Below are 26,813 nucleotides of genomic sequence, written 5' to 3'. Positions count from 1 at the left end.
CTGTGGGCTCCCAGGCAAGGGTTCGGGATCATGTAATGAACCGAATCTATTATACTATTCTCTACTTAGATAATTACATAGGAAGCGTTCAAATAGGCATCTTTGGTAACGCAGTCACGGCTAACATCCTAGTTGAATAGTGATGAATAATAACGAAGTCTCTCCGGCGGGTTCTACATTTTTCAACTCACCAGCCTGATTCTAATACCTTACTTCATCACTCTGAGTAGTTTCAAGCGCTATTCTCCTAGTTCCATTTCATGCGGCATCTAGCATCCTTTGATCCCTCGCTTGCACACTATCATTCACTCGTGGTGAAAGGAGCAAAGCCAAACTCCTGTGGGCAAACTCGTCAAGTTCGTCCGAAAGAAGTATACGTTGGTCGTGGGCAGAGAGGCTTGTCCCAGAATTGGTCGCCGGGTCCGGCACGATGCCAACATGCCCAATTGACCCTCGGCTTTCTCCTGGGCTTTATGCCAGCCAAGGAGTCTCACTGATCCATACATCAGCCCTGCGAGTAGGGCTGGTCGCTGCCCCGATCCAGTGCCCCGATCCAGTGGCTGCTCGAGGTGGATCAATCGGCAACATTGCCCACCAAAAGCTATTTGTGTCCCCGCTAAATGCTCCCCACATTTACTCTTCACCTCACCGCAGGTTCAAAACATCGAATTCTGCTGAAATTAGATTTATCCCGAGAGGAGCCAACTTTTACATTAGGTTGATGGAATGTAAGGTGCAGAGCTTCCGAGAACCGATGCAATCAGGTAATGATTTGATGTTTTCGCGGTAATCCCATGGCTAACGCAGACAGTGTGGCGACGAGACGGAACGGTCTGTGGAAAACGGCTCTGCCGGTTAAACTTTGGACCGAACGCACCCCGTACAAAATAAGGGACGTCTCCGTTTAAAATGCGTCCGTCTCTCTGATCCTGCATCGTCCTCTACACACAAACGAGATCTTCCAAATCAACCACTATATTCTCATCTCCCACGAAGATTCAAAATGCATGCTATTCTTCCAATTTTACTGCTCCCGGAACATGTCACGCCCACCCCGTCCAACCTTCCTCTCCTAAAAGCCATCCAGAAGGTCCTGAATGACTCGTATACTGCAACATATTGTACACATCCCGAGATCTTTGGGACCAGTCATCTTCGCATGGCAGATCCGGCACAACTAGCAGATATCATTGGCGCTGACGGCTTCACCATCGTCCTGGTCCGGGTCACATCAGATGGAGCAGATCAACAGCCACAACTCTGCGAAGTGCTTGCAACGGGTAGTGTGAAAGATTTTGGTGAAGGGGAGGTTGAAACATACGCGCAATGGAGCAAGAATCGGAGTGGCAGTGAATGGGAAACTCAGGTGGAAAACCGAGGACGCAGTGGTGGAACGACTGAGCGGAGAGCAGAAGAAGTGCAAAGGTTCGAAGTCACCGCGTTTGCTGTGTCGCCGCACTGTCAGGCTGCTGGGTTGGGCGCCCAAGTGTTAAAGGAGATCAAGTGGTTGGTGGCCAGTGATGCAAACGGTCCGAGGCTGCGAAATATCACTGCAAAGAATACAGCTCTGATCCATGGGCTAGGACTGTCAGGCTCAGCGACCACCATCCCGCTTCAAGGAATTGACCTCAATCGACAGAAGGATATTATAGCAGACGCAAGGATAAGAACGCCGGAACAAAATATCCACGACACAGCCAAATCGAAGTTGGTATTGATGGCTATCAGGGAACTAGGCAACGAGGCATATTATCAAAGAAGAGGTTTCAGCACCGCGTGGAGTGGGACTGTCCCAGTAGGAATGTGGGATTGCAGAAAAGAATGCACTATGGTATATATGGAAATGGACGTGGACTAGACAATCTAAATGCGCTCTCGATCCATGATGTGGTTACAGAATTGGCATCAAAATAGCCATCTTGTCGAGATAGTAACGAGGGTTTGCAAGATGATCGCATAGAATTTTCACACACATTGAAGACAAATCCTTATAGATTACTCGCTGCCACAGCCTTCATTCTCTGGAGAAATGGCTTCTCGGTACTACTGAAACGCCCAGATCTCATCTATGTACGTATGTCAAGCAATATTGTCTACTGGCATATAGACCAATGGCAAACCCCACTTGCATACAATGAATTCGAGTTCTGTGGTGGATAAAGGCGACTCTCGGAAATTTCTTGCCCTCAAAATTCTCGATGCCCAATGCTACGGCGCGAAGAAAGATGTCTTCGAGAGAGAGATTCTCAAGCACCTGAGAGATGGAGACCGTAGACAGCTTGGATACAAACACATTTGTCCCCTCACAGTTTTGGGGCCTGGTTCCCTGAGAGTAGGATCCCGAACGTCGCTCTGGAACCTCGGCGCAGTCCTCTTGGAAGTGTTCTGCACAGTGCGCATGTTCAGTGGGGCCGTTGCTCCCGATGGCCGTTACGAGGCGAAGGAGCATTGAGCTGAGATTGTGGATCTCTTCGGCCCTTTTCCTAGATTGCTGGAGAAGGGGAACCAGGACATTGTTCGGTAGATTCTTGATGATGATGGGAGGGATAAGGATGCAGCTCCTATGAATAGACCGGGGCTGTTGCCTGAGGCCTTTGCGCCGGGTGTGGAACCAGATGTTCGGGAGCGGTTTGTTTCCTTTTTTGATGGCGATGAAAATCAGCCCTGCAGAGCGGGTCTCGGCGGCAGATCTGCTCCGACACCCTTGGCTGGGTGCGCTAAAGTAGTCATGGGAAGGCTGTTTGGATGCCAATGCCATTCTCTACACTTGTCCATGGTCGATGTATACATGTCTAACCAATTATACCAGCGAGATCCCAAGACGTGCAAATAAAGTCATGAAAAATGCTCATTAAAGTTTATATACGAAGGACAACCCCGTCTATTTATAATATACGCCGTAGATACCAGAATCGAGTGCAAGTCCCCCTTACACCCGATGATCTCCTCCATGCACCAAGCTATCCGCTGGCGGCCCATACTCAATCGTGACCTGGTCCGTTCGCCGGATCTCGCCCAGATTGTGGGCCTCGGCCTCGTCGACGGTCTGTAGAATGCTGTCCTGGCTGTCGACAGTGGTGAAGCGCGACTTGCTCTTGCGCGGGCCGGACGAGCGCATGTTGCTGCTCCAGTTCGTCTCGTGCGTGTGCTGCTTGTAACGGTTGCTGGAGGTTTTGAAGGCGCGGCGGCCGAAGATGATTTCGATGAAGGGTTGTAGGGTTGGGATGCAGGAGGCGAGGATGTTGACGTTGGATTCGATGCTGTTGAGAAGAATGTGGTTAGTTCGGTCTGGGAGATATTGGGGATATTCGGATTGCAAAGCTTACCTGGTCCAGATCACGAGGTCTGCCGTGTGGTCTGCATTGGTGGAAACACTATTAGCAATGATTCGTTCGTCTTTGGGTGAGGATGAGAGAATCTCACAGGTAGGATCTGCCTGGTCGGCCAGACCGGGAAGCTGGAGGCATTTCACGACGGCCATGGCAGCAGAACTATGCGCGTAACTCCGTTAGCCACCTGGGTTCAGTTGGTCGAGTATTATACAGAGCGGCACTTACATGGCTGCCATTCCCAAGGCTGCACACAGGGCCAGTCGTTTCCGGAGGGACATGTGCAGTTTGAACACAATGACCGCGGGGTACACACCCAGCAGGATATCGATAAACGCGCAAAGAGCTGCAAGAAATACGATCAGCACTTTTCCTCGCGAAGAGATCGGCTGCCTATCCACACATACCCCCATTAAAGATCGAATAGTTGACCAGGATCCAGGGATCGCGACACTTGGCGCCTTGCTTCATGAGGGATCGATCCCACTGCGCCTTGGGAGGATCACACATGGTCCAAATAATAATCACGGTGATGGCCGACACGACGAAATTGAAATAGGCTAGCCCCCACAAAATGAACCGATGGACCTTGGTCATCTTGAACAGGCGATCGAGCAGAGCCACGATGGCGAGCTTGGGGATACAGAAGGACATGATCCCAAACAGAAAGTTGACGTTGTTGAGCAGCAGGACCGACTTGAGTCTTTCTTCGGGGATGGTCGAGGTGTGTGTCCCATATCCCAGCGAAACATCGACGGTGCACACAATGCTGAAGGTCAGACTTCCGGTCTAAATTTGTCGCGAAAAGAAAACATCCGGTGAGCTTGTTGACTCGATCACTTCAACTTCTGCGATCAATCACTTACCATTCCTACCACGATCAACCAGTCATCTATGCCCGGGTTGCGCAATACCCGCAAGCGAATGAACAATCGCACGATCACCACGGCCAACGCTAGGATGGTCAGCGACCAGAACGCGCCCAGGATGCGCGGTCCTCTGGTTTCGCTGGCATAATCGGAAGCCATGGGGAAGAATATTGTATCGTTTTCCTGAAACACAAAGAAATACAAGGTCGAAAGATCGAAAAATTGAAAGATTGAAAAGAAAAGAAAAGAAAAGAAAAGTTCCAGGGAATGTCGCGACGGCGTAGTCGCAGCAAGTATCAGCCCCTCTGATATTATTCAATGCACGTTCTCAGAACATGCAGTGACCACGAGCTGGAGGGGATATCGGACCAGTCCAAAGGAGTGCAAGAAGAAAGAACTAAAACACATTCTAATTTTTTTTTGTAAGAATTGTCAGAGCTGTCTGCACTGCCAAGGGAAGAGAGGGGACCCCCGTCAGGATCAGCCGTAGTCTGGGGGCCAGCCCCATCGTACCAACGTTGAGCTGCAACGCTTCTTCCCAGTGGCCCAATAGTGTCCCAATTAAGGCGGGCTCACCCGGCCTGGTGCGTGTCGGCGGTCGGTCGACATTCCATTTTAGGGCTTGGTGGATGCCGATCGCCACGCGATAGCACTACCGGGGGATTTTCACTGGAAAGGCTGACACTCTATTAAACTTCGGGAATTGCTATCAGGAATCCATTCCATCCTGGAGTCGGAGTCTAAGTGTCTGGATATCAACCCATGGATTGCCACGCGGTGTTGGTCGCCTTGCCCTAATCAGCTGGTCTTACAGATCGACGATTTTGGCCTCACAAAAAAAAAAAAAAAAAAGAAAAGAAAGTGTCTAATAATGTAAAACCCCCCGTCAATTCCATATTTCCATATCTCTATCCACAGCCGCATTTTCCCTGCAGACTCAAACATGCAGGCATCAGCATCCTTGAATGGAGACCGAACATGATCCACGCCACCGCTTACTCCGAAGACGCACCCCGTGGGGGCCGAAATGGCTTTTGCGTAATCCTGGCCCCCATTGTGCGCACATTGTTACAATGCTGATAGGCCGTTTATCAATAATTCACAACTAGCGCAGCCGACTAGGTCGTAAATCCTTCGAGTCATTTGGTACAGCATTGGCCGATGCGTGGAAGCTTGAATCTACACTTCCCCCGGTTATCTTCCTTCCTGTCCCCTGCACGGTTAAAAAGAAGAAAAGAAAAAAAAAAAGGGGGAGTCAACAGAGTAAACGGGGAAAATCATTAACTTAGGGCCGATCATCCTTGGTCGATCAAGAAAATCCTCCTTTCTGAAACCTTGGGGAAAAGGCAAAAAGGCATTTGTTGACGTCGAAGGGCCAAGATCTCACCTGGCTGACTCGACAACTTTGTCCCACCCCCACCAATATCACCATATAGAAACAATCTCCGCTCTTCTAAACTCCCCTCGACAACTCGATAATCTTACTGTTAGCTATTCCTTACTCAGACAATTCTCACCATGGGTAGCCTCGGAGCTGAATCTCCGAATGGAGCCCCCGCTGTTGATGTTGATGCTCTGGCAGTGTTGCCGAACGCTGCCGAGAAGGTCCCGAGCCTCGTCTCCGAGATTTCCTCTCGGGGGACTGGTATTGCTCTGGATAATGCCAAAGACCGATTGGAACTCCTGGAGACTGCGCGGTCCCTGGTGAGGGCCTTGGAGACGCCCCGGGAGGCTCTCCTGCGGTATTGCTGGAGAGAGGTGATTTGTTTCTGTCTTTGTTTTCTGCAATAGAACCATGGGCTAATAATGTCACAGCCAGCCAGCTTTGCGGCAATTATGTTTACACTGAATTTGGGTGTGTTTGCGCTGCTGCCGGCCACCGGCAGCCCCAAGAAAGCGCAGGAGCTGGCCGAGGCAACCAAAGCCGACCCCAAGCTTCTCTGTGAGTGGCTGTCCTTTTCTCTCTCAAGGGAGTTGTCACATAGTAGACCTGGTTGAGCTAATATTTGTTTAGCCCGTATGTTAAAGCACCTCGCTGCCACCGGCGTCCTGGCTGAGACGGGCCCGGACGAGTATCGCGGAACCAACTTCTCTACCGCAATGGGCGTTGAGCGATTCAGCGATACTTTCCCGGTGTTGTAAGTAACATGCACCATTCGCCTCTGTTAACTCTGGAAAGAGTGGAAAGGCTCATATATCTTTCAGTGCCAACGGACTCAACCCGGCTATTGCAAAGATCCCCGACTTCTTCAAAGAAGCACAGTACCAGAGTCCCAGCAAGCTCACCACGACCCCATTCAATGTGGCCCACGCCACCGACAAGAACTTCTTCGAGTTCCTGAAAGAGCAGCCGCATGTCGTCAAGCAGTTCGCTAACCACATGTCAACCTACCATCTCGGCCGGCCCAGCTGGATGGACTCGGGCTTCTATCCCGTCGAAGAGGGCCTGGTTGCCGACCAAGATATCAAGGGCGACGATGTGCTGCTGATTGATATAGGCGGCAGCACTGGCCATGATCTGTCTGAATTCAGCCGGAAATGGCCCAGTGTCCCCGGTCGACTGATCTTGCAGGATCTGCCCGAAGTGGTGGCTGAGGCCAAGAAGATGGATCTGCCTTCGTCTATTGAGCCTATGCCTTATAATTTCTTCACGGAGCAGCCTGTCAAAGGTATGGATAGACCTTTTGCTTTCTTCTTACCCTTCATGTGTCCAGCATACACTAACACACTACAAGGTGCTCGAGCATACTACATGCACTCGGTCCTGCACGACTGGCCCGATGACGACTGCCGCAAGATTCTTTCTAATATCACGCCTGCCATGAAGCCGGGCTACAGCAAGATCCTGATCAATGAGAACGTCATCCCGGAGACCAACGCCCACTGGGAGACGACCAGTCTGGACTTTGTCATGATGACCGTGAACTCGACCGAGCGCACAGCACGGGACTGGAAAGTGCTGGTTGAGTCGGTTGGGCTGAAGATTGTGAAGATATGGACTGTGCGCCGGGGTGTAGAGAGCTTGATTGAATGCGAGCTGGCTTAATGCCAAGCTTGGGTTACGAGTGAGGTAGATGATATGCTACCTCTATATGTAAATAGCTTTACGTTGTGGATGAGAAATACGGACCATGTTATTTTCAGAATCGTTTCACTTGACTTGGTTGAGATGTCTCCCAACTCGGCCCTATCGTAGAATGACGAAGAATCAAGTCATTCATTTCTAGTTTTGTGTACTTGGACTTTAACCCCCCTCCCTTTTTCTTTCTAACTGTTTTATCTCTCCCATGTATCCAAGTAACTTCTTCCTGCTCTTGTCGATTAACCCTCTCCCAGAATGGCCCCTTGCCCCCAGGAATCTATTACAGAGACCGCGTTGAAGTGGTATGAGGAAGAAGTGAGGGGAGAAGATCTATCCTCGCTATATATCATTCTTGGAATCCTGGGCCCGATTCTATTCCTTGACTTTCCGATATGGTATGTGGTGGGATCAACGGGGGAAAAAGAGAGAACGTCGGAGTATAACGAACTAACCATGTATACTATGGGATGATTATAGTATTTATGGCATTCTTTGGTATGTCCTCCGCCCTCATTTCACTCATTTCCCTCGGCCATAAGATGAACTATCCATTCTTTCTAGCTGCATCATTCCTAGCCTTGACCGGTGCGGTTGCTGCCAAGGGCGCTTTCCCCCTCGCCCGCGACGAGATGATACAGTGAGCGCGGTGCTCCTTCAGCCTGGTAGGAGTTACGCTATGATCTTGGATGCGGCTTGGTTTAATTTATTCATGTATTTTATTTTTGCGAGATACTCACGTTGTCATGATAGATTCGTCTGGCGACAACCCCAAGCCCACACCCCTGCCATCGAACTCCAGTTTCCTCAACCAAGCTTGTCAAGAATACACTCGGAGGGTCTTCCCTCATATCAGGACCCGCCACCCTATTTGGCTTAAGGAAGTGAGGAACTAGGGTCTTTGTTGTGGGCCCTGGTGCTTTGGAACAGAAGCTATCTTTTTTCTTTTGGGATTATACTTCGACACCAGAAGACAAAAGATCAAAATAGCGACAAAAAGTGTATATATATATGAGACAAGACATGCCTCTTTCGCTTGGTTTAACTTTGCTTTATCAACCTTGCTGCTGAGGTCGGCCGTCCATAATGTGAATAATATATAGCAAGCTTGTCACTCATCTCCGAGTATATACAATGACAGCGCAGATCTCTATATTTCCAATTTGGAAAAAAAAAAAAAAAAAAAAAAAAACGATCGATGCAGGTAATTATCAGGTCGGAAACCACTGAAGAAACTATCTATTAGCAATTATGGTACATCCCCTGGTTGAACGAAACCAGCCAGCCCAGGAAGCAGCAAAAACAATATGAACAGCGCATCGAAAGCATATCCAAACCCGCCGGTCTCAATTTGCCGGTGGAAACACAAAAGATAGTAAGCATTGGCAAATAAGGGTATATGAACACAAAAGACATGCTCCTTCGCGGCGAGAATTCAAGTACATGTGGACCCCCAAGAAAGAGTCGTCGTCGCCGCTTATTCGTCGTCGACAAAGGAATTGGCCAGTCGGCCAAAGAACGGCACTTCGAAGTGCTCTAGGGTGTCGACTAGAACAACAAATACCAATTAGTATTCTCTTCAGATAACTGTCGGGGTCTTGCGGATTGTACACACCATCGCGATAGGCATGCAAGCTGAGGAAGCCAATGAGGAAGAAGTCGACGATAAAGAGAGTCCAAGACAAGAAGCTGGACCACGCGAAGACGAGATGGATAATCTATATGGCCTCATGGTTAGAGAGAGCGAACAGCGGCGACGACACAAGCCGAACTTACGAAGATAGCTGTGAACAGCATGCTCGACTGCCACGCATGAAACCTGTTGCATCTAATTAGCATCGGCTTGATCATATCATCCCATCCATCTTATAAGTCCAAGCAAACGTACCGCACATAGTCACTCTTGTGCTCCGTCAGCAACAGAAACACTCCTCCGGCCGGCGGCAGAAGTAAGTACGCCAGCATGGCCTCCACATCCATGCGGATCGGCAGACTTGTCTCAAATGCCCCCAGGCTCACATGCCCACCCTCGATGTCTCGCCCAAAGCCCGTGTTGCCATATCCGCCGCCGACAAAGTGGCCGGGGCTCGGGAGGTCGGCCGACGCCCGGGGCGAGCGGAGGTTCGGAGACTTGACGCGAGGGCCATCCACGGGTGGTGGCGACAGCGCCCGTTCGATCTCGGGGGATTCGTCCTGGTACGGGGCGAAATTCATGGCGTGGGAGATGGGTGTTTTGAACGTGTCGGGGGAACTGGTCTGGCCTTATCTTGCTATCGCGCGCGTGACTGGTGCCTGAGGCCGACTTCTATTATTCGTGTGTTTGTATTTGGATTTCCTTCTTTGGATTTTTTTATCACATCCATGGATACGTTTATAAAGAAAAGAAAATAAGAGAGAAAAAAGAGAAAATACTATCATACACGAAGAAAAATCGCGAAATTCATGATCCATTCAATATCATTATCCATTTTAGGGCTTCCCCCGCCCACGCGCAATTCCACTACCGCGCGCAATCCCACTGGCCGGTCGTCGGGTCGCCGTTGTTGATCCTCGAGTTGCGGCTGTGCGGGAGGTACTTGTGCTAACACTGGGGGTTCGTCTGAGACCAGTGCCACGAGCAGTACCTCTACTAGTCCCACGAGTGCCTCTGGTGGTCGCCGTCCGCCGCCTCTCGTCTTCCTCGGCTTTTCGGGCAGCGGCTTCTCGCTGTTGCTGCAGCGCTTGCTCACGTCGCTCGGCCGCTTGCTGTTTTTGGATCGCTTCATTCTCCATGTTGGCCACATCTTGGGTGGCGCCTTGCCAATCGGGATTGAGAATCAGGCGTTGGTTGTGTTCTGTCTGCGACAGGATGCGGGTCCATGTATTCAACAGAGTCGAGGCCGAAGTGACGGTGCGCGACACGGTCTATCGCAGCAGTGTTAATAAATAGTTTCGGAGAATTGGCTTGCGCGTAACGTACATCCATGTTTCCTTTGGCACGGTCAATGCTGCCCAGGAGACCTTCAATCGCCTCGTTGATGTTCCGCACGCTTTGTAGCTCTGTCTGTAGCGCCACCTCGCGTGCCTCTTGGCGATCAAAAAGAGTATCGCCAGAATCATGGGGAGCACGAGGCTCCGGTGTAGTTTTCTCGTCGGAGGCTCTGGGGGTGAATTTCTGCGCGACGCCCCGCTTCGACGGTGAATCCCAGAGGTCTTCTGTGTCATCATCCGATAGCTGAAGCCTCTCCATCTCCTCGGCTGTACTGCGAGAATCCATGGTTTATGTTGTGACCTCCGCCCGTAGAGTGTCTCGAAAACAACGGTAAGTTGCGGGGAGCATTTGTGGTCAATTCCCAAGGAACCCAAAGATCGCCATGGGCAGAACATCGCCAGGAACGCGGGGCCTCAGCCACCGGGATTTCCGGGCGGTGAGCCCAGGAAGGGGCTGGCGCTAAACATCCCTTCCGCCCTCGCCCTTTCTTCACATCTTCATACCCACTGCTTTGTTTCGTTGCGCATTGATATCCCCTATTGCTTGTTGAGCATTTCGAATATTATTGCGTTCGACGCGAATCCTGCATTGTATCATTCATTTGTACTGTGTGGGGGCGAACTCACCCTTGGTCTGCTTGATCTCTCAACCCTTGACGACCGACATTTCCCTGAGAAAACCACAAAGAAAAACAAAGAAAAGGAAGCTTGTCGCTGGTAACTGGGAGCCGTGGACACTTGTTCGAATCGACTGTCTTATCGAAATATCCGACAACAACCTTGTGGGCGTTGGACCTTGATTCATAATGGCGACCACACCACCACCACCATCACCGTCGGCCCTGCGGGTCCCTGCCGCTCCTCGCCATGGTGCTGGATATGACCAATATTCGCCTTATCCTACTCGGACGTCAGCCAGACTGGCGAATCAACGGGCCAGATCAATTCAGAGAACTCCTTCACCTGGTTTTGCGAATGGCGATGGCCGAGCGGGCTCTCGAGGGTCACCCAAGAAGCAAAGAAAGGTGGAAGTCCCAAAAGCCTCATCGTCGACCGGAGAGTCCTTTCTATCACCGCCTTCACCGCCCTCCACGGCAAATCGGCGGGGTAAAGCTGCGTATTCACTTTCTATGGCTGCCTCTGCCTCTCACTCATCTGATATTCCTATTCCATTTGCTCTATCCTCTGCACATCGCACCTTCAGATCAACTGTGGAGCAAGGTCTTCTTACTCCTGGCAAGACTCCTGCATCTCACAAAAAGTCCATTTGTGATCCTTCGCCTACTTCTCGCAATCTTTTTCCTCCACGATGTCTCAGGGTAAGCCCTCAAATCTTCCTGGCTCTTCCAGAGGCCAGGATATCGAAATCTACACGGACCCTGAGAACCGTCCGTTTGTACTTGGATTGGATGAAAATGACAACCCCTTCCACGACAAGCCTGGCACCTCCAACTCTCAGGCCCCCACGAAGCCCTCGACTCGCTCTCAAAGCCGTACCAAGCCCCATGAAACGGACCGTAAAGATGGGATCTTCTGTGTTTTGTAAGTATTTCCCGCTCTTGCCTACGATATCACATTCTAACTCTTTTGCAGCCGAGGCAAAAAGGTCTTCCGCAAGTTCCACCAGGAGTTGGACACCGAGGCCGACGAAGATGGCGATGACCTGGGCCTGTTTGCTGCCCGTCCTGACCTCCTCGCCGACAACCCCGATCTCGTGAGGGGCAGCCCGTCTCGCTCCGCCAAGCCTCGTGCCCTCTTCGGTGTACAGCGAAAGCACCATAACGCTGCTGAGGAAGATGGCACGGATGAAGAGGACCATGCCATGGCCGAATCGAGCACTCCTACCGCTACAGTTATGGGTCCTCCTGACGCGCCCGCCGCGCCCGCTGCCCCGAGCCCCACTCGCCTTCTGCGCTCCGCTGCTCGGTATGACCAGAACCAGCTCGATGTGACACCTTCTGTCAAGACCCAGGCAAAGAAGCGCATCAGCCCCTTCGACTACTGGCAGCGCAAAAAGCAGAGTCCCGATGAGCAGGCTGACAGCTCACCTGCTTCTGTGAAGCGGGACGCGGACTCAGTGGGGAGTCCTGAAGCCCCCACTGCAAAGAAGACCCGGGGCACTCATTCCAGGGCCGGTGCATCCAGCACCCCCAAGGTCTGAGATGGAGTGCGCCGTTGGCCTTCGGGCCATTCTTCCAAAAAGCAACTGTTCTGAGTTGCATTTCGCATTGTTTTAGCGATTGCTTTTGTGTGTTCTGAGTTTCGTTTCAGCTTGTTTTAACCTGCTTTGCTTTTTTGTTGTTTTGTTTTCAGTATTTTCTCTCTTTCTCACACCAGAGCCTTGGACAGCTGGCTTCCCTCAGTGTGGCGCTCCCAGCAGTGCTTACTGCTGCCTATACCTCCTGTCCTTGTGCCCTGGCTGTGGTTACCATTTGTTTAATGGCTGGGGGCGTTTGTGTTTCTTTTCTTTTCTTGTTCTTTCTTTCTTTCTTTTTTTTTTTACTATAATGACTATGATGTGTCTGCTGGGTTTCCTGGATTGCTTTTCTTACTTTAATCTCTCTTTTTCCCAGTAAACAGGCGTCTCGGGTTCGCATTTGGGGGAATTTAGGGATATCTGGTAACGACCATGCACTGGAAGATAATGGAGTTGATTTGTTTTTTTTTCCTCATGTTGTTTTTTTGCTTTTTTTTTAATGGTTTTCTTTTGATCTTTAGCTGGCTGTGGTAATCCACATTGTTTTCGATGGGCTTGGTCTCTAGGCAACGATCTTCTCGTTCGACCATCCCTAGTTTGAGCTTGGATGGCCATCTGAGGACTAGTCACCTAATTGAATGGTAAATTGGATTGTTCGATCACATCTCTATTTAGCAAACATACCCCATCTCCTTCGCTTTCAATTGTCCTAGAATTCCGTGTTCTTGTCGTATGCATGGTACCTATGTCTACCTAGGTAACCCTCCAGGGCTGTAGCAGAGGATTTCATGCTGGATTCAATCTGCTGCTTTTGAGCAATGATTTCATGCTCAAATAGATAGACACCTGTATTCTCACCTCTCTACTACACATAGATAAGCCATCTCGATTTGAGACCCGCAGCTCTGTGAGTCTGTCGGCGCCAGACAGAGTAAGGCGACACAGCGCAGATACAGTCAGACTTGTACCCTGCAGATCTGGAATATACCTCCTCTGCTCCCCATACTTAAATCCCAGGAATGCTACCTTGTAAGCACCAATCAACCTCAGAAAACTCAAAAGACCACAGACATAAAAATACCATAGACCAGCTATGTGGATTGACAGACTATCAAGTACATTATTCATGTCATCGAATGAAGAAAAACCTGGGATCAGATTCCAATCTTCGATGAACAGACAAAGGGAATTCGTCTCATGCAACCGAGAAAGCTCTAGTTTTGTGTTGGTTGTCGTAACAGCGTTAGGAGAGTATTGTCCCCATCGAGCGAGTTTCAAGTTCAAACGGAGAGAGGGAGAAGGGGGAGAGATCAAGAGGGAATGTGTTAGACCCGTCAAATGATATCCAGTTCATCATCATCGTCCGATACAGCCTGTTTTTCTGAGGGCGTTGCATCGTTGGGACCCCCAAGCTGTCTCGTCCAGCCTCCCGGATACCTTTCGCCGTGATGAAGCGGGTCTTCTTGACGCCGCTACCATGGGGCTTGTCGCCGTCATGGGCACGTTTCTTGGGACTTAAGCGGACGTTGTTGGCTTTTCCGAAACTGGAAAGACTAATACCATTGGTGGATGGTAGAGCCTTGGGCGTTGTGGGCGTGCCCAGGGTCTTCTCCTGGCTTGCATCGGCGGACGGGTTCTCGTTGGCAGTGCGGCTGCGAAGATACTCAGCGCCGACTCCGCCAACGCGGCCAGATACGAGTTTTTGTGTAATATCACGCTCGCGCTGCTGTGTCGCAAGACGCCGACGGAGCCGTTCTTCTTTGTTTTCCATTCCACGGCCCATCATGCCGGCCGCAATGAACGGATCATCACTGGCGTCGATTAGACTCGCTGCCGATTTTCCGGGAGTGGGACTGAAAGAGGTCTGGCTGGAGCCGCGGTTCTTGGGTGCTGGCGCCACGTAATAGAGCGACTGAGACCCCCAGTCGTACTGGGCACCTTCTGGCCTCAGACCATGTCTAGATCCACCACCTCGGCCGTCACCCTTTTTCCCACCCTCGCTGCCAAAGATCCCAGTCCGCTGCCCGGTCCCGCCGCCAGGGCCGAACATCCCGGTTCCGCTGTTGACCCCCATGCGTTGGCCCTGGGTGCGCCGCACCTGGATATCGACATGGAAATCACAATACTCGGTCTTTCGGCCATCCACCCAGGACTGACAAGTTTTACCATCTTTCCTCACAGCCTTGCAAAACCCAATGTCTCGTGAGTATCCGATTTCAAGAACCTTGTCATCGGATGACGACAGAGCCAAACTGAATCGATTGGTGTCTAATTTGTGCTTTGGGGGAGGCATGATCGTGGGGTTCAAGATGGCGATGAGTGTGCCCTCAGAGACCTTGTAGTAACGAGGGAAGGCCGTATCAAATAGAAAAAGGTCGACCGTCCATTTGAGATCAGTTAGCGTCATGACCATATATCGGCTTGTATTGTTGAGGCCATCATCGTAAGGGTCTTGAGGCTTTGCAGAGGCATTCCCCGAATTTTTTACCTCCTTGGGGTCGGACTTGGATGCAACAATTCCAAACACCACAAAATCCCCATCTATCTCTTCTGGGAGCTCAAAAGCGGGTGCCTTGATGGTTCTCAAAAGGTCCGGAATACGGAGGATGGTTTTGTCGCCCAGATTGCGACTCAGGAAAGAATGAGGCAGCACGCGGTTCGATAGATGCAGCGAAGAGTAGGACTCAAATTTCGATGCATCGGGTGCTTTTTTCAGGGGACCAGTTCCTTCGGCTCCACCCCCATGTTGATGGTCCTTCTCTCGTGATGACACCGCCTCCGACTCCGTTGTATGGTTTCGCCTGTGGAGTTGGGACTGCCTATCTTTAGGATCGGCACTGTCCATTCTGCGAACACTCGGAGTCGTTTGGCTGCGATGAAGGCCGGCAGGGCGCGACTGACCAAGGGATCGGAGAATGTCTTCACGACTGAAACTCTCCGGTTGTCGGGCCCTATTTGCGAACGACGGGGGTGAATTTTTTGCTTCGGCGGCAGCTGCTTTGAAAGACTCCATCTCCGAGCTGTCCAACTGAAATCCCGAGCTTCGGTTGGCCTTGACCTTCTCTGCTCGCTCCATGCGAGACTTTTCGGCTTTCTCAGCCGCTCTGCCTTCCGCCATTCGTTCGCTGAAACTTTTGATTCTGCCCGCTCCTCCCCCTCCAGCAGATGAATGAGGCCTTGCGGCGAATAAATCATTAGAGCGGGGCGTCAGACCGTCTCGAGACCCCAGCTGGCTGTTTGGGCGAGGGTCGGCCCTTGAGCTTGGTGGTCGCTTCAGCGACACATCACTACCCTTCCAGCCCTTGTCGATGCCCATCAGATATCTCCGGGGTGACAAAGGGTCTGTGCTGGGCAACTCCTTTCTCGTTGGGGATACCGGAACCTGGACATCATCGGTGTTCGCCTTCCGGCTCGGCCCTTTAGTGCTTCTAGGAGTCGATGTATAGTCCCGAGATCGCGATGAAGAGCTAATAGCAGAAGCCGGGCGTGCGCGCGTGTCCTCGCCATCATCCACATTCGACCCTGATCTGCCGCGGCTCTTTTGGAGTTGTTTCAATTTGAGGCGAGCTTGGATCTCAGCGAGCTGCAACTGTAGTGTCTCTTCGTCTTCTTCGCGGTCGTCCACATCCTCATCCAAGACCTGCTCTGCCTTTGATCGAAAATTCGGCGTCGTGCTTGAGCGTTTCAACGGCGAGGCCGGGTTATTGCGGCGGCGCTGGATGTCCTGGTACTTTCTCCGCCCACCGGGCGAGCTCAACAGAGCTTCCCGAGGCGATTGAGGCGGCCATGCAGTCTCGACCACTTCATATTGTCAATTTCCATGTAATTCTTGTGCCAGGGTGTGACACTCACTGGTGTTGGGTTGAATTCAAGGAATCAAGGGAGTCCACCATGGAGCTTCATTCCCCGCCCACGCCGTTTCACGGGCACCGAAAATGAGGGGAGTCGAGGCTAGAGAATCGACCTGGCAAGAAAATCAAAGAGAAAAAAAGAAAAGAAAAAAGACACCAAAGAGTTAAGGAAGAAGAAAAGAAGGGAAATGCAGAAAGAAATGAAACAAGCAGAATGGGCGTGATGGATCACATCAGGGCCTGATTGGCGGGCGCGTCGCGTCGCGGCTTCCATTTAACCCTGGCGTCTGCTCGTCTCGCCAACCCATTTGCAAACCATGAAGACTCGAGCAACGGCCCCAGAGCAGCCTGAAGCTCAAGCAGCTCAGACGAAAATGCTTGTCTCTGAAAAGCCTACCAAGTCCTTTATTCTCCCGTCTTCCACAAGTGACAATGCGCGGCTACTCACGCTCCCGAACCCGCAGTCGGGAGAACTAGCCCGCTATTTCTTCTGCCCAGATCGCGGTATATTCGAGTTTACAGTGATCGCACCACCAGCTCAGAATGCGCGGAGTATTCTGTTTACTCCTCAAACGCCTCAATCAACCACCGAGGCCGACGCGACGGAGAAGCCCGCCCCTTCGACAAAAGCAACACTTGCGAAAAAGGCCGAATTGCTGGTTGCAACGCCCATAGATGCAATCTTTTTCCTGGTGCCTTTGCTGTCGCCTTCTTCAAAATCAGGTCATTCTCTGTTTCAGCCGCTGGACGACATTATTGACTCGCAAGATGACCTGCCGACGCATTTTCGTCACGTCCTCTACGACGAAACCTTTCGACCGACCCTTCTGGCGCGCGCAGAAGCCATGAGTGAAATCGTGGAAGCGGGTGAAGAAAAGCTGTTCCGATTCGATGAGACGAAGCTCGTCAGGGAGTTGATCGCCAAGGCTGAGCGCATGGCAGAACAAGAGCTGCCGGTGAGCTTGGAAGAACGGTTTATTCGCCAGGCACTAGCAACGCCTTTGATGTCGGTCAAGCGAGAGGATGTTATGACCAGCCAGGAGTCAAATGACGGCGAGTCGAGTTCTAAGGCGGATGAGAGACAAGATTCACCATCCACCATGGCCACAACTGCCACGCCATCGGTATCAACGCCCGCAGGCGAATCGACGCCAGTATCTCAACCATCGGGAGAAGACTCAGATTCCTCGGATCACATCACCCGTTTACTGCGAATCTCCACAGCGCTGTCGTTCATGAAGGAGTCTTACCTTCCAGAGACCCTCTGTGCTCGATTAGATGAGATCTTCGCTTCCCCGGAGAGCCCAATTGATTTCAAGCCGTTGAAAGACCGTCTCAAGCACCTCGCTGATCTCCGCGCAGAGGCCGTGGCATCGCGGGCAATGACCGACTTCAGCCGGAAGCGAAGTTTGGACGATGAAGAGGTGGAGGCACGCGCTGAGAAAAAGCGCCGCAAGGAGGAGGAAGAAAAGAACAAAAAAGCTGCCGAGTCTCGAGGTGTGCGGGACCTGAAGAAGGTCAACACAACTGGCATGAAGAAGATGAGCGACTTCTTCACGAGATCAGCCACCAAGAAAAAGTCTTGAATGCTTCGCGCGGTGGGCAACAACTTGGGTATTTCCCAACGTGGCCGCATGCTGTTCAGAGAATGCCGAGTGCTTTAGCGGCTTTCTAAACCACGCGAACAGCGTGTTCCAGCCGAATACTGTCTCCGCAAATATCTTCGGTCAACGCGGCCTCCAGACCTTTTTGCATGCTTGACAGAGCCTTCCATGGCTATTGCCAGAATGGAGCATGAGATGAAAGAATTTAGGATGCAGGTTGCTTTCGATGTTGACAAACATCTAACTGCATCAGTCCCGCAGCGGTCGGACTCTAAGATTCAGGGATATTTATGACTGGAATGTTGTTTGGACCTGGCGATTCCTCAATCATGGCGGGTCTATCTAGTAGCGCCTTACTGTCGCCCTGGTGGGTTTTTTGAACGTTTGGATTTGGAGATATCATATGCAACCCTACTTGGATGGGCCTTGTATCGAAATAATTTCAATGGTTTAGAGAGAAATTTGGTCAATTGCAGCGCCCGTGATCCTGAATTTTGACAGAAGTTAGTCATAAATCCTCAATCTTTCAAAGGGGTCAACGTACACAAACGAGCCATTGGACGGCTTGCTGATAACCATAGCCTGCTCCAGCTTTTCTGCACTGATATCAGGGAACTTCTTGAGATAGTACTCGTTCCGGAGGGCAGTGGTAACCGCCTCGACCTTGCCCTGTGGCAGCATATGAACGGTGCAGCCACCCCATCCGGCTCCTGTCAGCCGGCTCCCCCAGGTACCAGCACGGCGGGCAATAGAGCAAATATCATCGACCTCGGGGGCACTGCAGTCGTAAGCAGTGCGGCACGACTCCTGAGACTCGTTCAGCAGCTGGCCCAGGTAGTGGATGCGCTTCTCGTCGAGCTGAGCCGCCTTGTTCAGGCATGCCTTGAAATCCAGTACGCGGCGGGCCTCCTTGAAGCAGTGCAGGGCGCGCTGGCGCAGGAGGAAGCGCTCCGCCTGGACGGGGAACGCGGACAGGAAGGTCGACTCCAGCTCTGGAACACTAATCCCCAGCAGCTGTGCCATCTCCTCGCGCGTGTAGCCCTGCTCCTGTGTTAATAGATCCATTGTCGCCTGGATCACCGAGTCGATCTGGTACTCCAGCGGGTCCTGGAGCCGCTCTTCCTTGGTCATCAGCTCGAGTTGGAAGTTGCGGAGGCTGTATCCCAGCGAGCTGTTGTCCTTGGGGAGCGTTAGTCCGTAGTGCTTGGCCAGGATCACTGCGGCCAGTGTGCACTCTGCCACTCGGAGGTTATAGTGGCGCGGCGCGGTGTCGGCCTTGTTCGAGGTGACGAAGCTCTGCGCCATCAGGAAGGTGATTTCGTCAGCGGCTGTTGGAATTGAGACGTGCTCGACTTTGAACTTGGGGAAGAACTGTGTGTAGAGTAGGTAGCCCCGCTTAGAGAAGATGGATGCTGCTTGGTCCATTCTGTTTGAAGTTTCTTCGTGTTAGGACTCCTGTACTTTTTCTTTTTCTAGTATATTCAATACTTGCGTGGATCTTGACTTACCCGCCTGAGTACACCCCAACGGCCCGCTCCGAAACCACAGCCAGATCCAGGAGGTCCTGCTTCGACACATTGTGGTTGTTGGCCTTCATGACGGCCAGGGCACTGGCGCACACGAAGGCCGCACTGCTCGAGATACCTCCGCCTGGGGGCACGTTGCCATCGACCAAAATCTCCATGCTAGCCGGAATGAGCGAGCCATCCGACTTCGTCTTGCGCAGGAATTTCAAGGCACCCAGAAGACCCGCCTTGAAGTAGTTAATCCACTCGTGCTTCTTGGGATCAATCTCGATGTCGGCATCGTGCGGAACGCTGAACTCGCGTGTGGGGAATTTCTCCGGCGTGACATTCGCAATCTTGACGGTGGTCCCGGCGCTGGCGGGGACCACCTTGACGGCCATGATCACGTCAACGCTGACGGCGGTCGGGAGGACATCGTACAGTGAGTAGTCGATGTGTTCGCCGATGATGTTGACGCGGCCGGGACTGCGCGCGACAAAGTCCGGGCGGTGGTTGTACAGCTTCTGGAACTGCGAGACCAGCCCCGTCCATCGCTGCTGGTGTTCCGGTGCGACCGAGATCACGGAGGCATCGTCGGTCGCATAGACCTCCGCGATGGATTCCGTCTGCGGCACGAGCTCCTGCGGGGAAGACATGGCGGGGCAAGGGTTCAATGAGAAATGCGAAAGAGAGGAAAATGAAGACAAGAAAACAGTCAAAATAAAAGAAAGCAAAAGGAAAGCAAAAGGAAAGTAAAATGAAAACGGAAAATAACAATGTAACGGTAGATGGAAGCCCCAGTCTCCGGGTAAATTGAAGAGTGGGGAGTGACGTTTTCGGTGTCCCGTTGTAGTTGGCCCTTTGCGGGGGGCTTTGGCCGTATATTATTGGCACATTTAGCTCTTGTCCGAGACATATTGTATGAATTATATAAATTATATAAATTATATGAGCTATACTAAACTACACATCACATAACTATTGTGGCCCGTACGATTCTTCTATCAAAGCATCCCCACAACTACAATATACTGTTGACACTCTCTATCTTCTCTGCTAAAGTCGATGGTTTGGATTGTAAATATTTTTCAGTATTCAATAGAGATACATTCTACAAAATAACATATATTTTTCTATATAAGCTTAGGGTGACATTGTGGCTAAAAGTTAGTCGGATTGTAGAGATTTCGATTAAAAATGAGTTGTTTCCTATATATTATGACTTGATTACACCAAGAAAGATCTATATTCTTTAATAGTGGTATATTATATAGATTCTATGTATTAGTTCTAGAAAGATATCTTTATCTGAGATATTTAAGTTTAAAGTTATACAATTGCCTGAAATTTGAGGTGCCCGGTTAACTTTTGGACCCCATTGTATATACGCGGCGAGGAAAACCATGTACCTACTTCTTCAGAAACGAAATTGCCAGTTTGTCCCCGGGGAAGGTATGAAACCAATGAGAAGGTCGATCTCGCAGGACAAGAGTCTTTGGCGTCGTACAAGCGTAGAATCCCGGGCCGATTGTCAACGACCTGCCCGTGTTTCCGTGCAACACTTCGGGGATTTTATCCCTCGAGCCCGATAGAGATCGGCAACTGAGCACAGACCCAAGGGAAATGCCGGGGTCCAAACTACCTAAAATGAACATGTTAGATAACAAAGGCCAAGTGACTGATATTCCCTGTATCTGAGGTACTTATTGAGTACCGAGGAAGGCACTACAATTTACTCACAGAGCCAAGTAGTCCCGGTGTACCTGGGGTGCACCTGTACGACCGGAAGGACCAACACGTGGTACGGAAACAGATCAGGTGACTTGGCCGAGGTCGGAGGAGCAGAGGGATCTCGGACCAATCAGCGGGCGGGAATTGCTTGACTCAGAGAGTTGAGTTCAAGTCGATTTCTCCATCTCAAATCGCAGGGCGAAATACTCAATTTTCCTCTCCCGCACTCCCCTCTCCGCTCTTCCCTGTGCTTCGGGCTTGGCTGTCATCCACCATGATGATGCCGCTGAGACCTTCCAAAAGTGCTCTGCGCACAGTTCATCTCCAGAGGCATCTTGCCTCGGGGAAACGGTCCTTCTCAACTTCATTTGTGGCGGCCTCGCCCCATCGCTCTTCTCTTCAGAAGCGTGGACAGAGCACTGCAACGGCTCCTACCTCGTGAGTCTTTCATGTTCTCTGCTTCTGCCAATGTTTCCATCCTGACCTTTCTCTCTGTGCCAGGGATTTTAGGCCTAGGCCGAGTCCGGCTTTCAACCAAGAACCTCACCGCAATGAAATCTCTCCTCTCCAGCACCGCCAGCCGGCCGAGCTCGATGACTCGTATGTGCCATTGTCCCGTTTCCTCCTGTTTGAAATGCTTACCCCCAAGAGACTGAGACTTACTGGGGAAATTTAGAATGGTCGGATTGAGCGGTGGAGAAATCTTCCATGAGATGATGCTTCGCCTGGGTGTGAAGCATGTCTGTAAGTGACACCGTTCAGATTGAGGATTTGGCAAATGCTAATTGGTGGCACTCTAGTCGGTTACCCTGGTGGTGCTATTCTTCCCGTGTTCGATGCTATCTACAACTCAAAACACTTCGACTTCGTCCTCCCCAAGCACGAGCAAGGTGCCGGTCACATGGCTGAGGGCTATGCCCGTGCATCTGGAAAGCCTGGTGTGGTCCTCGTCACCTCCGGTCCTGGTGCAACCAATGTCATCACTCCCATGCAAGATGCTTTGTCTGACGGCACCCCGATGGTGGTTTTCTGCGGTCAGGTTGCGACCAGTGCGATTGGAACCGACTCCTTCCAAGAGGCTGACGTGGTTGGTATCTCCCGGGCATGTACCAAGTGGAATGTGATGGTGAAATCTGTCGGCGAGCTGCCTCGCCGGATTCAAGAGGCGTTTGAGATCGCGACGACAGGTCGTCCCGGTCCGGTTCTGGTCGACTTGCCCAAGGATGTCACTGCCGGCATCCTCCGCAACCCTATCCCCATGCACAGCACCATTCCCTCCCTGCCAAGCGCCGCGACCATGGCCGCCCATGACTTGAGCAAGAAGCAGCTGGAGGCCACCATCAACCGTGTTGCTCGTCTCGTGAATGTTGCCGAGAAGCCCGTCCTTTACGTCGGCCAGGGTCTCCTCGCTCGTCCTGATGGCCCCCAGATTCTGAAGGAGTTCTCGGATAAGGCTTGCATCCCGGTTACTACCACTCTGCAGGGTCTCGGTGGATTCGATGAGACAGATCCCAAGGCCCTGCACATGCTGGGCATGCACGGGTCTGCCTACGCCAACATGGCCATGCAGGAAGCCGATTTGATTATCGCCGTTGGTGCCCGTTTCGACGACCGTGTGACCCTCAACATTCCCAAGTTCGCCCCGCAGGCTAAGCAGGCTGCCGCCGAAGGCCGTGGTGGTATTGTGCACTTTGAGATCATCCCCAAGAACATCAACAAGGTTGTCCAGGCCACCGAGGCCGTTGAGGGTGACTGCGCCGATAACCTCCGTCTGCTGCTGCCCCAGGTCACGCATGTGCCTGAGCGCCCCGAATGGTTCGAGCAGATCAATGACTGGAAGGCCCGTTTCCCCCTGTCGCTCTATGAGCGCCAGACTGATGACGGCCCGATCAAGCCCCAGTCTGTGATCGAGAAGCTCAGTGAGCTTACCGCCCACATGAAGGAGAAGACCATCATTACTACTGGTGTGGGCCAGCACCAGATGTGGGCCGCCCAGCACTTCCGCTGGCGCCACCCACGAACCATGATCACCTCAGGTGGTCTTGGTACTATGGGTTACGGTCTTCCCTCAGCCATTGGTGCTAAGGTGGCCCGTCCCGACTGTCTGGTTGTTGACATTGATGGTGACGCTTCGTTCAACATGACCCTGACCGAGCTCTCCACTGCTGCCCAGTTCAACATTGGTGTCAAGGTTCTTCTCCTCAACAACGAGGAGCAGGGCATGGTGACACAATGGTAAGCCCTGGTTTAATATTTCTTTATTTGAACCTTTATGAATAACAATGTGCTCTAGGCAAAATCTGTTCTACGAGGACCGGTACTCGCACACCCACCAGCAGAACCCCGACTTCGTTCCTCTCGCCCGCTCCATGCGTGTCGCCGCCGAGCGGGTCTCAAGAACTGCAGATGTTGAGAGCAAGCTGAAGTGGCTGATTGAGCAGGATGGCCCTGCCCTGTTGGAGGTCATCACTGACCGCAAAGTTCCTGTCCTCCCCATGGTGCCGACTGGTCTGGGTCTGCACGAGTTCCTGGTCTATGATGAAGGTATGCAAAACCCCGGGTTCTGAGAGAAGAAATGAGCTCCAGCTAACTCAGTTGACTTCTTACCTGACAGCCAAGGAGCAGGAGCGCAAGGCCCTGATGCGGAAGCGGAACGTGGACTTCGAAGTCAACCACCGTGATTAAATGCCCCGAGATGGGTGGCCAACTAAAAAAAGAATGTCCACCTTGACCATCCTCTTGTTTACCGTTGATATCCATGGCGTTTCTCTGGCGTCTTCACCAAACCAAAAGCAACTGGAGGCTAACATCTGTCGACTCGAAGAAAAAGAGAGAAGAAAAAAAAAAAAAAAAGTTATATCACAAAAAAAGGTCTCCGCCTTTTATGTGGGGATATTTGCTTCCAATGTCCCCCTTCTGAACACTGTTATATCACAACCAGGTGGCCTGTCAAGTGAACTGAATTGTGACATTTGATTTTTTTGTTCAGTCCAACTTCTTTCCACATCTCGGGTTTTTCTTTTCTTTATCCTGCCTTGATATTCTCTTTTTTTGTGTATATAATCATTGACCTCTCAAATCCCCTGAGTATGCAGGATACCGGAAATTGCGCTTTCAGGCGCTGCTGAAGCAGAGCAGATAGTAAATAAAAGCAATTCTTTGATGCTCACCTATGTTCCAATGCATGTTTCCGAGACTATTGGTTTTTTCTGCTAACTTGCAGAGTTGCAGTGTCTTTTCAAAATCTTTACCCTTCTTGCCCTCTAGTGTCTTGCTGCCTCTTCGCACCAGTCTTCAGTGGTAACTGCATAATAATTTTAAGGCCTGTTACGGTAGACACTGCATGCAGCCGTTGTATACCTTTGTAGCTGGTTGTTTGAGTATGTTTGACTGGCCATTGTATATGGGTGCCTCTGATCTGCCTAAAAAGAGTCATGGGGATAGCTATGCTGATAGCCATGTCGATATAAAGGCGGAAATGGCCATCGCCCAGCTAAATACCTTTTGCATCATCCCTATCCTCATTCTCATCCTCCTCACCATTCTCTCAGATTCCCTTCATCATATCTTCCTTCTCGGAGACATCTACCAGTCACATTGCATCCGACAGAGCCAATAGATTCTCTCACAAGCAGATTAGCATCATGCCTCCCGGGTAAGTCTTTTCCTATTAAGAGTCGTTGGCATAAAACTGTCCTGAATCATTGCTTATATGAAGGAATACAGTATATGCTATGAATTCGCCAACACGGGAACTTGTAAGTACAAGAATTGCAAGTTTCTCCATGTGAAGGACGACGAACGCGAAAGGACCAAAGCCCCGGACAACCCCAGTCAGACGCCCCAAGCGTCGACAAGTCCTATCGAATTCTGAGAGAGAATTACGAGCATGGAAGGACTTCATTCCTCATGCAACCACCCGGCCGCTTGGAACCGGACTGTCATGGTTCTTCCAGACGGCAAAACAACTGATCAAGATTGATATCGGCATACTGCAAGATGTCATTCAAAGTCTGGCAAGTGAAGGAGGCCTGAGGTGTATGCAGGAGCTGGTTCAACAGAACTTTGAGGCGATGTCCTCTCAGTTGAAGAACACTGTCTTCAATATGCAAGTCTTGCCTTTCCTGGAGACAGTATCTCATCCTGATGTGCTCTGGTCGCTGGTGCTGGAGCAGTCGGTCGGGACCATTTACAACTTCCTGTTCGGCATTGGCGGGGCCAGAGCGGCCCCTCTGCTGAACTACATCTGCGAGATCCTCGAGGCAAGCAAAAGGGATGAATCTGGCGCATGGCGACTAGAAGTATCTCTGCTCGTGTTTTCCCGCATTGTGGATCTCAACTCCACGGCACTCGTCCAGGAAAGCCTTCATACCCAAGCGAAGTGATTCGCAGATGTTTTTGTTTCCATGGAAGCCGATATGCCAGACCTGCTTCATAATGCGCGCGCACATCTGGAACGACTCCTACGTCGTCTGGAGATTGGGAGCTCATTGCTCAAGGATGAGGTGGATCTCCGCTGTCTCTCTCAAGTCGATGTCATCGGCATGACCACAACAGGGCTTTCTTGGAGGATAAATATGCTTCGACGACTGCGATGCAAAGTGGTTATATGCGAAGAGGCTGGTGAGGTTCTCGAGTCGCACCTGCTCGCAGCTTTTCTGCCTTCGGTGGAACATGCGATTCTCATCGGTGATCATCTTCAGCTGCGACCACAGATTCAAAACTTTGACCTTTCCCGGGAAAATCCCCGAGGCGGTGCGCAGTATTCACTCGATGTGTCGCTGTTTGAAAGACTAGTGAAGCCGGGGGACAGCCCTATGGGCTGCGGGCTCCCATTCAGTACACTGTACCCGGAATTGAAAGATTCCTCATCTGTCGAAGAATACCCGGAAGTAGCGGGCATGAGAAAGCGACTGTTCTGGCTGGGTCATCGAATGCCTGAAGGGGATGCATCCAACGCCGATGCGATGTCAACTTCTCACTGGAACAGTTTCGAGATCGACATGAACACGGCACTGGTCAACCATCTAGTTCGACAAGGTCAATACAAGGGCGGGGATATTGCGGTGCTCGCCCCATACTTGGGTCAACTTCACCGACTGAGAGAAAGACTGAGTGGATCCTTTGTAATTGCATTGGGGGACCGTGACCAGAATGATCTGAGCAAAGGAGGCTTTGCGGATGATTCCGACGAGGAATCTGTTGTCAAAACTCCTTTGTTGCATACTCTTCGGGTGGCAACCGTGGACAATTTCCAAGGCGAGGAGGCCAAGGTCGTCGTGATCTCTCTGGTCAGAAGCAGCTCGCGGAGCCAGTGCGGTTTCCTACGCACTTCGAATCGGATCAATGTTCTTTTGTCGAGAGCACAGCATGGCATGTACATCATCGGCAATTCAGAGACCTCGACTCATGTGCCCATGTGGGCTCAAGTTATCGAAATCCTGGACCGGGAGGGAAACATTGGGGAGGCTTTGGAGCTCAAATGTCCTCGTCATCCCGACAGAGCTATTACTGTCTCTGGGCCAGATGACTTCCCACAACTTTCCCCAGAAGCTGGCTGCAATTTGCGCTGCGTACATCGTCTGGCATGCGGCCATGCCTGTGCGCAAAAGTGTCATGCGGACATTCTTCACAACGCTGTTTACTGCCTCGAACCAAAAGCCAGGCCGCTGAAGGGA

At 51.4% G+C, this 26,813-nt stretch overlaps 11 protein-coding genes across 11 annotated transcripts; 7 read left to right on the top strand and 4 right to left on the bottom strand.

The window, feature by feature from the left end:
• Positions 1–1,003: 1,003 nt before the first annotated feature.
• On the top strand, positions 1,004–2,452 carry NUU61_004839 (uncharacterized protein; the record flags this gene model as incomplete). Its single annotated transcript, XM_056655421.1, has 2 exons — positions 1,004–1,711; positions 2,108–2,452. The coding sequence occupies 2 exons, from the start codon at positions 1,004–1,006 to the stop codon at positions 2,450–2,452; spliced, it is 1,053 nt and encodes a 350-aa protein (XP_056511034.1).
• Positions 2,453–2,929: 477 nt separating this feature from the next.
• Positions 2,930–4,357, bottom strand: NUU61_004838 (uncharacterized protein; the record flags this gene model as incomplete). The annotated part of the gene is made up of 5 exons (XM_056655420.1): positions 2,930–3,260; positions 3,327–3,491; positions 3,558–3,675; positions 3,737–4,118; positions 4,196–4,357. 5 exons carry the CDS (start codon positions 4,355–4,357, stop codon positions 2,930–2,932), a joined length of 1,158 nt encoding a protein of 385 aa, XP_056511033.1.
• A 1,359-nt stretch (positions 4,358–5,716) lies between these two features.
• NUU61_004837 (o-methyltransferase) lies at positions 5,717–7,244 on the top strand (the record flags this gene model as incomplete). Its single annotated transcript, XM_056655419.1, has 5 exons — positions 5,717–5,956; positions 6,014–6,140; positions 6,213–6,336; positions 6,404–6,867; positions 6,934–7,244. 5 exons carry the CDS (start codon positions 5,717–5,719, stop codon positions 7,242–7,244), a joined length of 1,266 nt encoding a protein of 421 aa, XP_056511032.1.
• Positions 7,245–8,754: 1,510 nt separating this feature from the next.
• Positions 8,755–10,533, bottom strand: NUU61_004836 (uncharacterized protein; the record flags this gene model as incomplete). Its single annotated transcript, XM_056655418.1, has 6 exons — positions 8,755–8,811; positions 8,891–8,995; positions 9,171–9,470; positions 9,767–9,838; positions 9,864–10,181; positions 10,237–10,533. 6 exons carry the CDS (start codon positions 10,531–10,533, stop codon positions 8,755–8,757), a joined length of 1,149 nt encoding a protein of 382 aa, XP_056511031.1.
• Positions 10,534–11,053: 520 nt separating this feature from the next.
• On the top strand, positions 11,054–12,408 carry NUU61_004835 (uncharacterized protein; the record flags this gene model as incomplete). The annotated part of the gene is made up of 3 exons (XM_056655417.1): positions 11,054–11,566; positions 11,605–11,789; positions 11,841–12,408. 3 exons carry the CDS (start codon positions 11,054–11,056, stop codon positions 12,406–12,408), a joined length of 1,266 nt encoding a protein of 421 aa, XP_056511030.1.
• A 1,279-nt stretch (positions 12,409–13,687) lies between these two features.
• NUU61_004834 (Mcm10/DnaG-type zinc finger protein) lies at positions 13,688–16,251 on the bottom strand (the record flags this gene model as incomplete). Its single annotated transcript, XM_056655416.1, has 2 exons — positions 13,688–16,178; positions 16,247–16,251. 2 exons carry the CDS (start codon positions 16,249–16,251, stop codon positions 13,688–13,690), a joined length of 2,496 nt encoding a protein of 831 aa, XP_056511029.1.
• Positions 16,252–16,612: 361 nt separating this feature from the next.
• On the top strand, positions 16,613–17,881 carry NUU61_004833 (uncharacterized protein; the record flags this gene model as incomplete). Its single annotated transcript, XM_056655415.1, has 1 exon — positions 16,613–17,881. The coding sequence occupies one exon, from the start codon at positions 16,613–16,615 to the stop codon at positions 17,879–17,881; it is 1,269 nt and encodes a 422-aa protein (XP_056511028.1).
• A 468-nt stretch (positions 17,882–18,349) lies between these two features.
• On the bottom strand, positions 18,350–20,060 carry NUU61_004832 (uncharacterized protein; the record flags this gene model as incomplete). Its single annotated transcript, XM_056655414.1, has 3 exons — positions 18,350–18,386; positions 18,444–19,325; positions 19,408–20,060. 3 exons carry the CDS (start codon positions 20,058–20,060, stop codon positions 18,350–18,352), a joined length of 1,572 nt encoding a protein of 523 aa, XP_056511027.1.
• Positions 20,061–21,409: 1,349 nt separating this feature from the next.
• Positions 21,410–23,820, top strand: NUU61_004831 (acetolactate synthase catalytic subunit; the record flags this gene model as incomplete). The annotated part of the gene is made up of 6 exons (XM_056655413.1): positions 21,410–21,573; positions 21,637–21,735; positions 21,812–21,879; positions 21,936–23,370; positions 23,429–23,679; positions 23,750–23,820. 6 exons carry the CDS (start codon positions 21,410–21,412, stop codon positions 23,818–23,820), a joined length of 2,088 nt encoding a protein of 695 aa, XP_056511026.1.
• Positions 23,821–24,779: 959 nt separating this feature from the next.
• Positions 24,780–25,520, top strand: NUU61_004830 (uncharacterized protein; the record flags this gene model as incomplete). Its single annotated transcript, XM_056655412.1, has 2 exons — positions 24,780–24,790; positions 24,929–25,520. 2 exons carry the CDS (start codon positions 24,780–24,782, stop codon positions 25,518–25,520), a joined length of 603 nt encoding a protein of 200 aa, XP_056511025.1.
• A 21-nt stretch (positions 25,521–25,541) lies between these two features.
• Positions 25,542–26,808, top strand: NUU61_004829 (DEAD/DEAH box helicase family protein; the record flags this gene model as incomplete). The annotated part of the gene is made up of 2 exons (XM_056655411.1): positions 25,542–26,648; positions 26,686–26,808. The coding sequence occupies 2 exons, from the start codon at positions 25,542–25,544 to the stop codon at positions 26,806–26,808; spliced, it is 1,230 nt and encodes a 409-aa protein (XP_056511024.1).
• Positions 26,809–26,813: the final 5 nt, after the last annotated feature.

This window comes from Penicillium alfredii (genome assembly GCF_028826965.1).
Source record: "Penicillium alfredii strain IBT 34128 chromosome Unknown utg000007l_segment0_segment0, whole genome shotgun sequence".
In the NCBI taxonomy this organism is placed as follows: Eukaryota; Fungi; Ascomycota; class Eurotiomycetes; order Eurotiales; family Aspergillaceae; genus Penicillium; species Penicillium alfredii.
The sequence above is the reverse complement of the archived record's forward strand: the minus strand, read 5'-3'. Positions and strand labels throughout refer to the sequence as shown.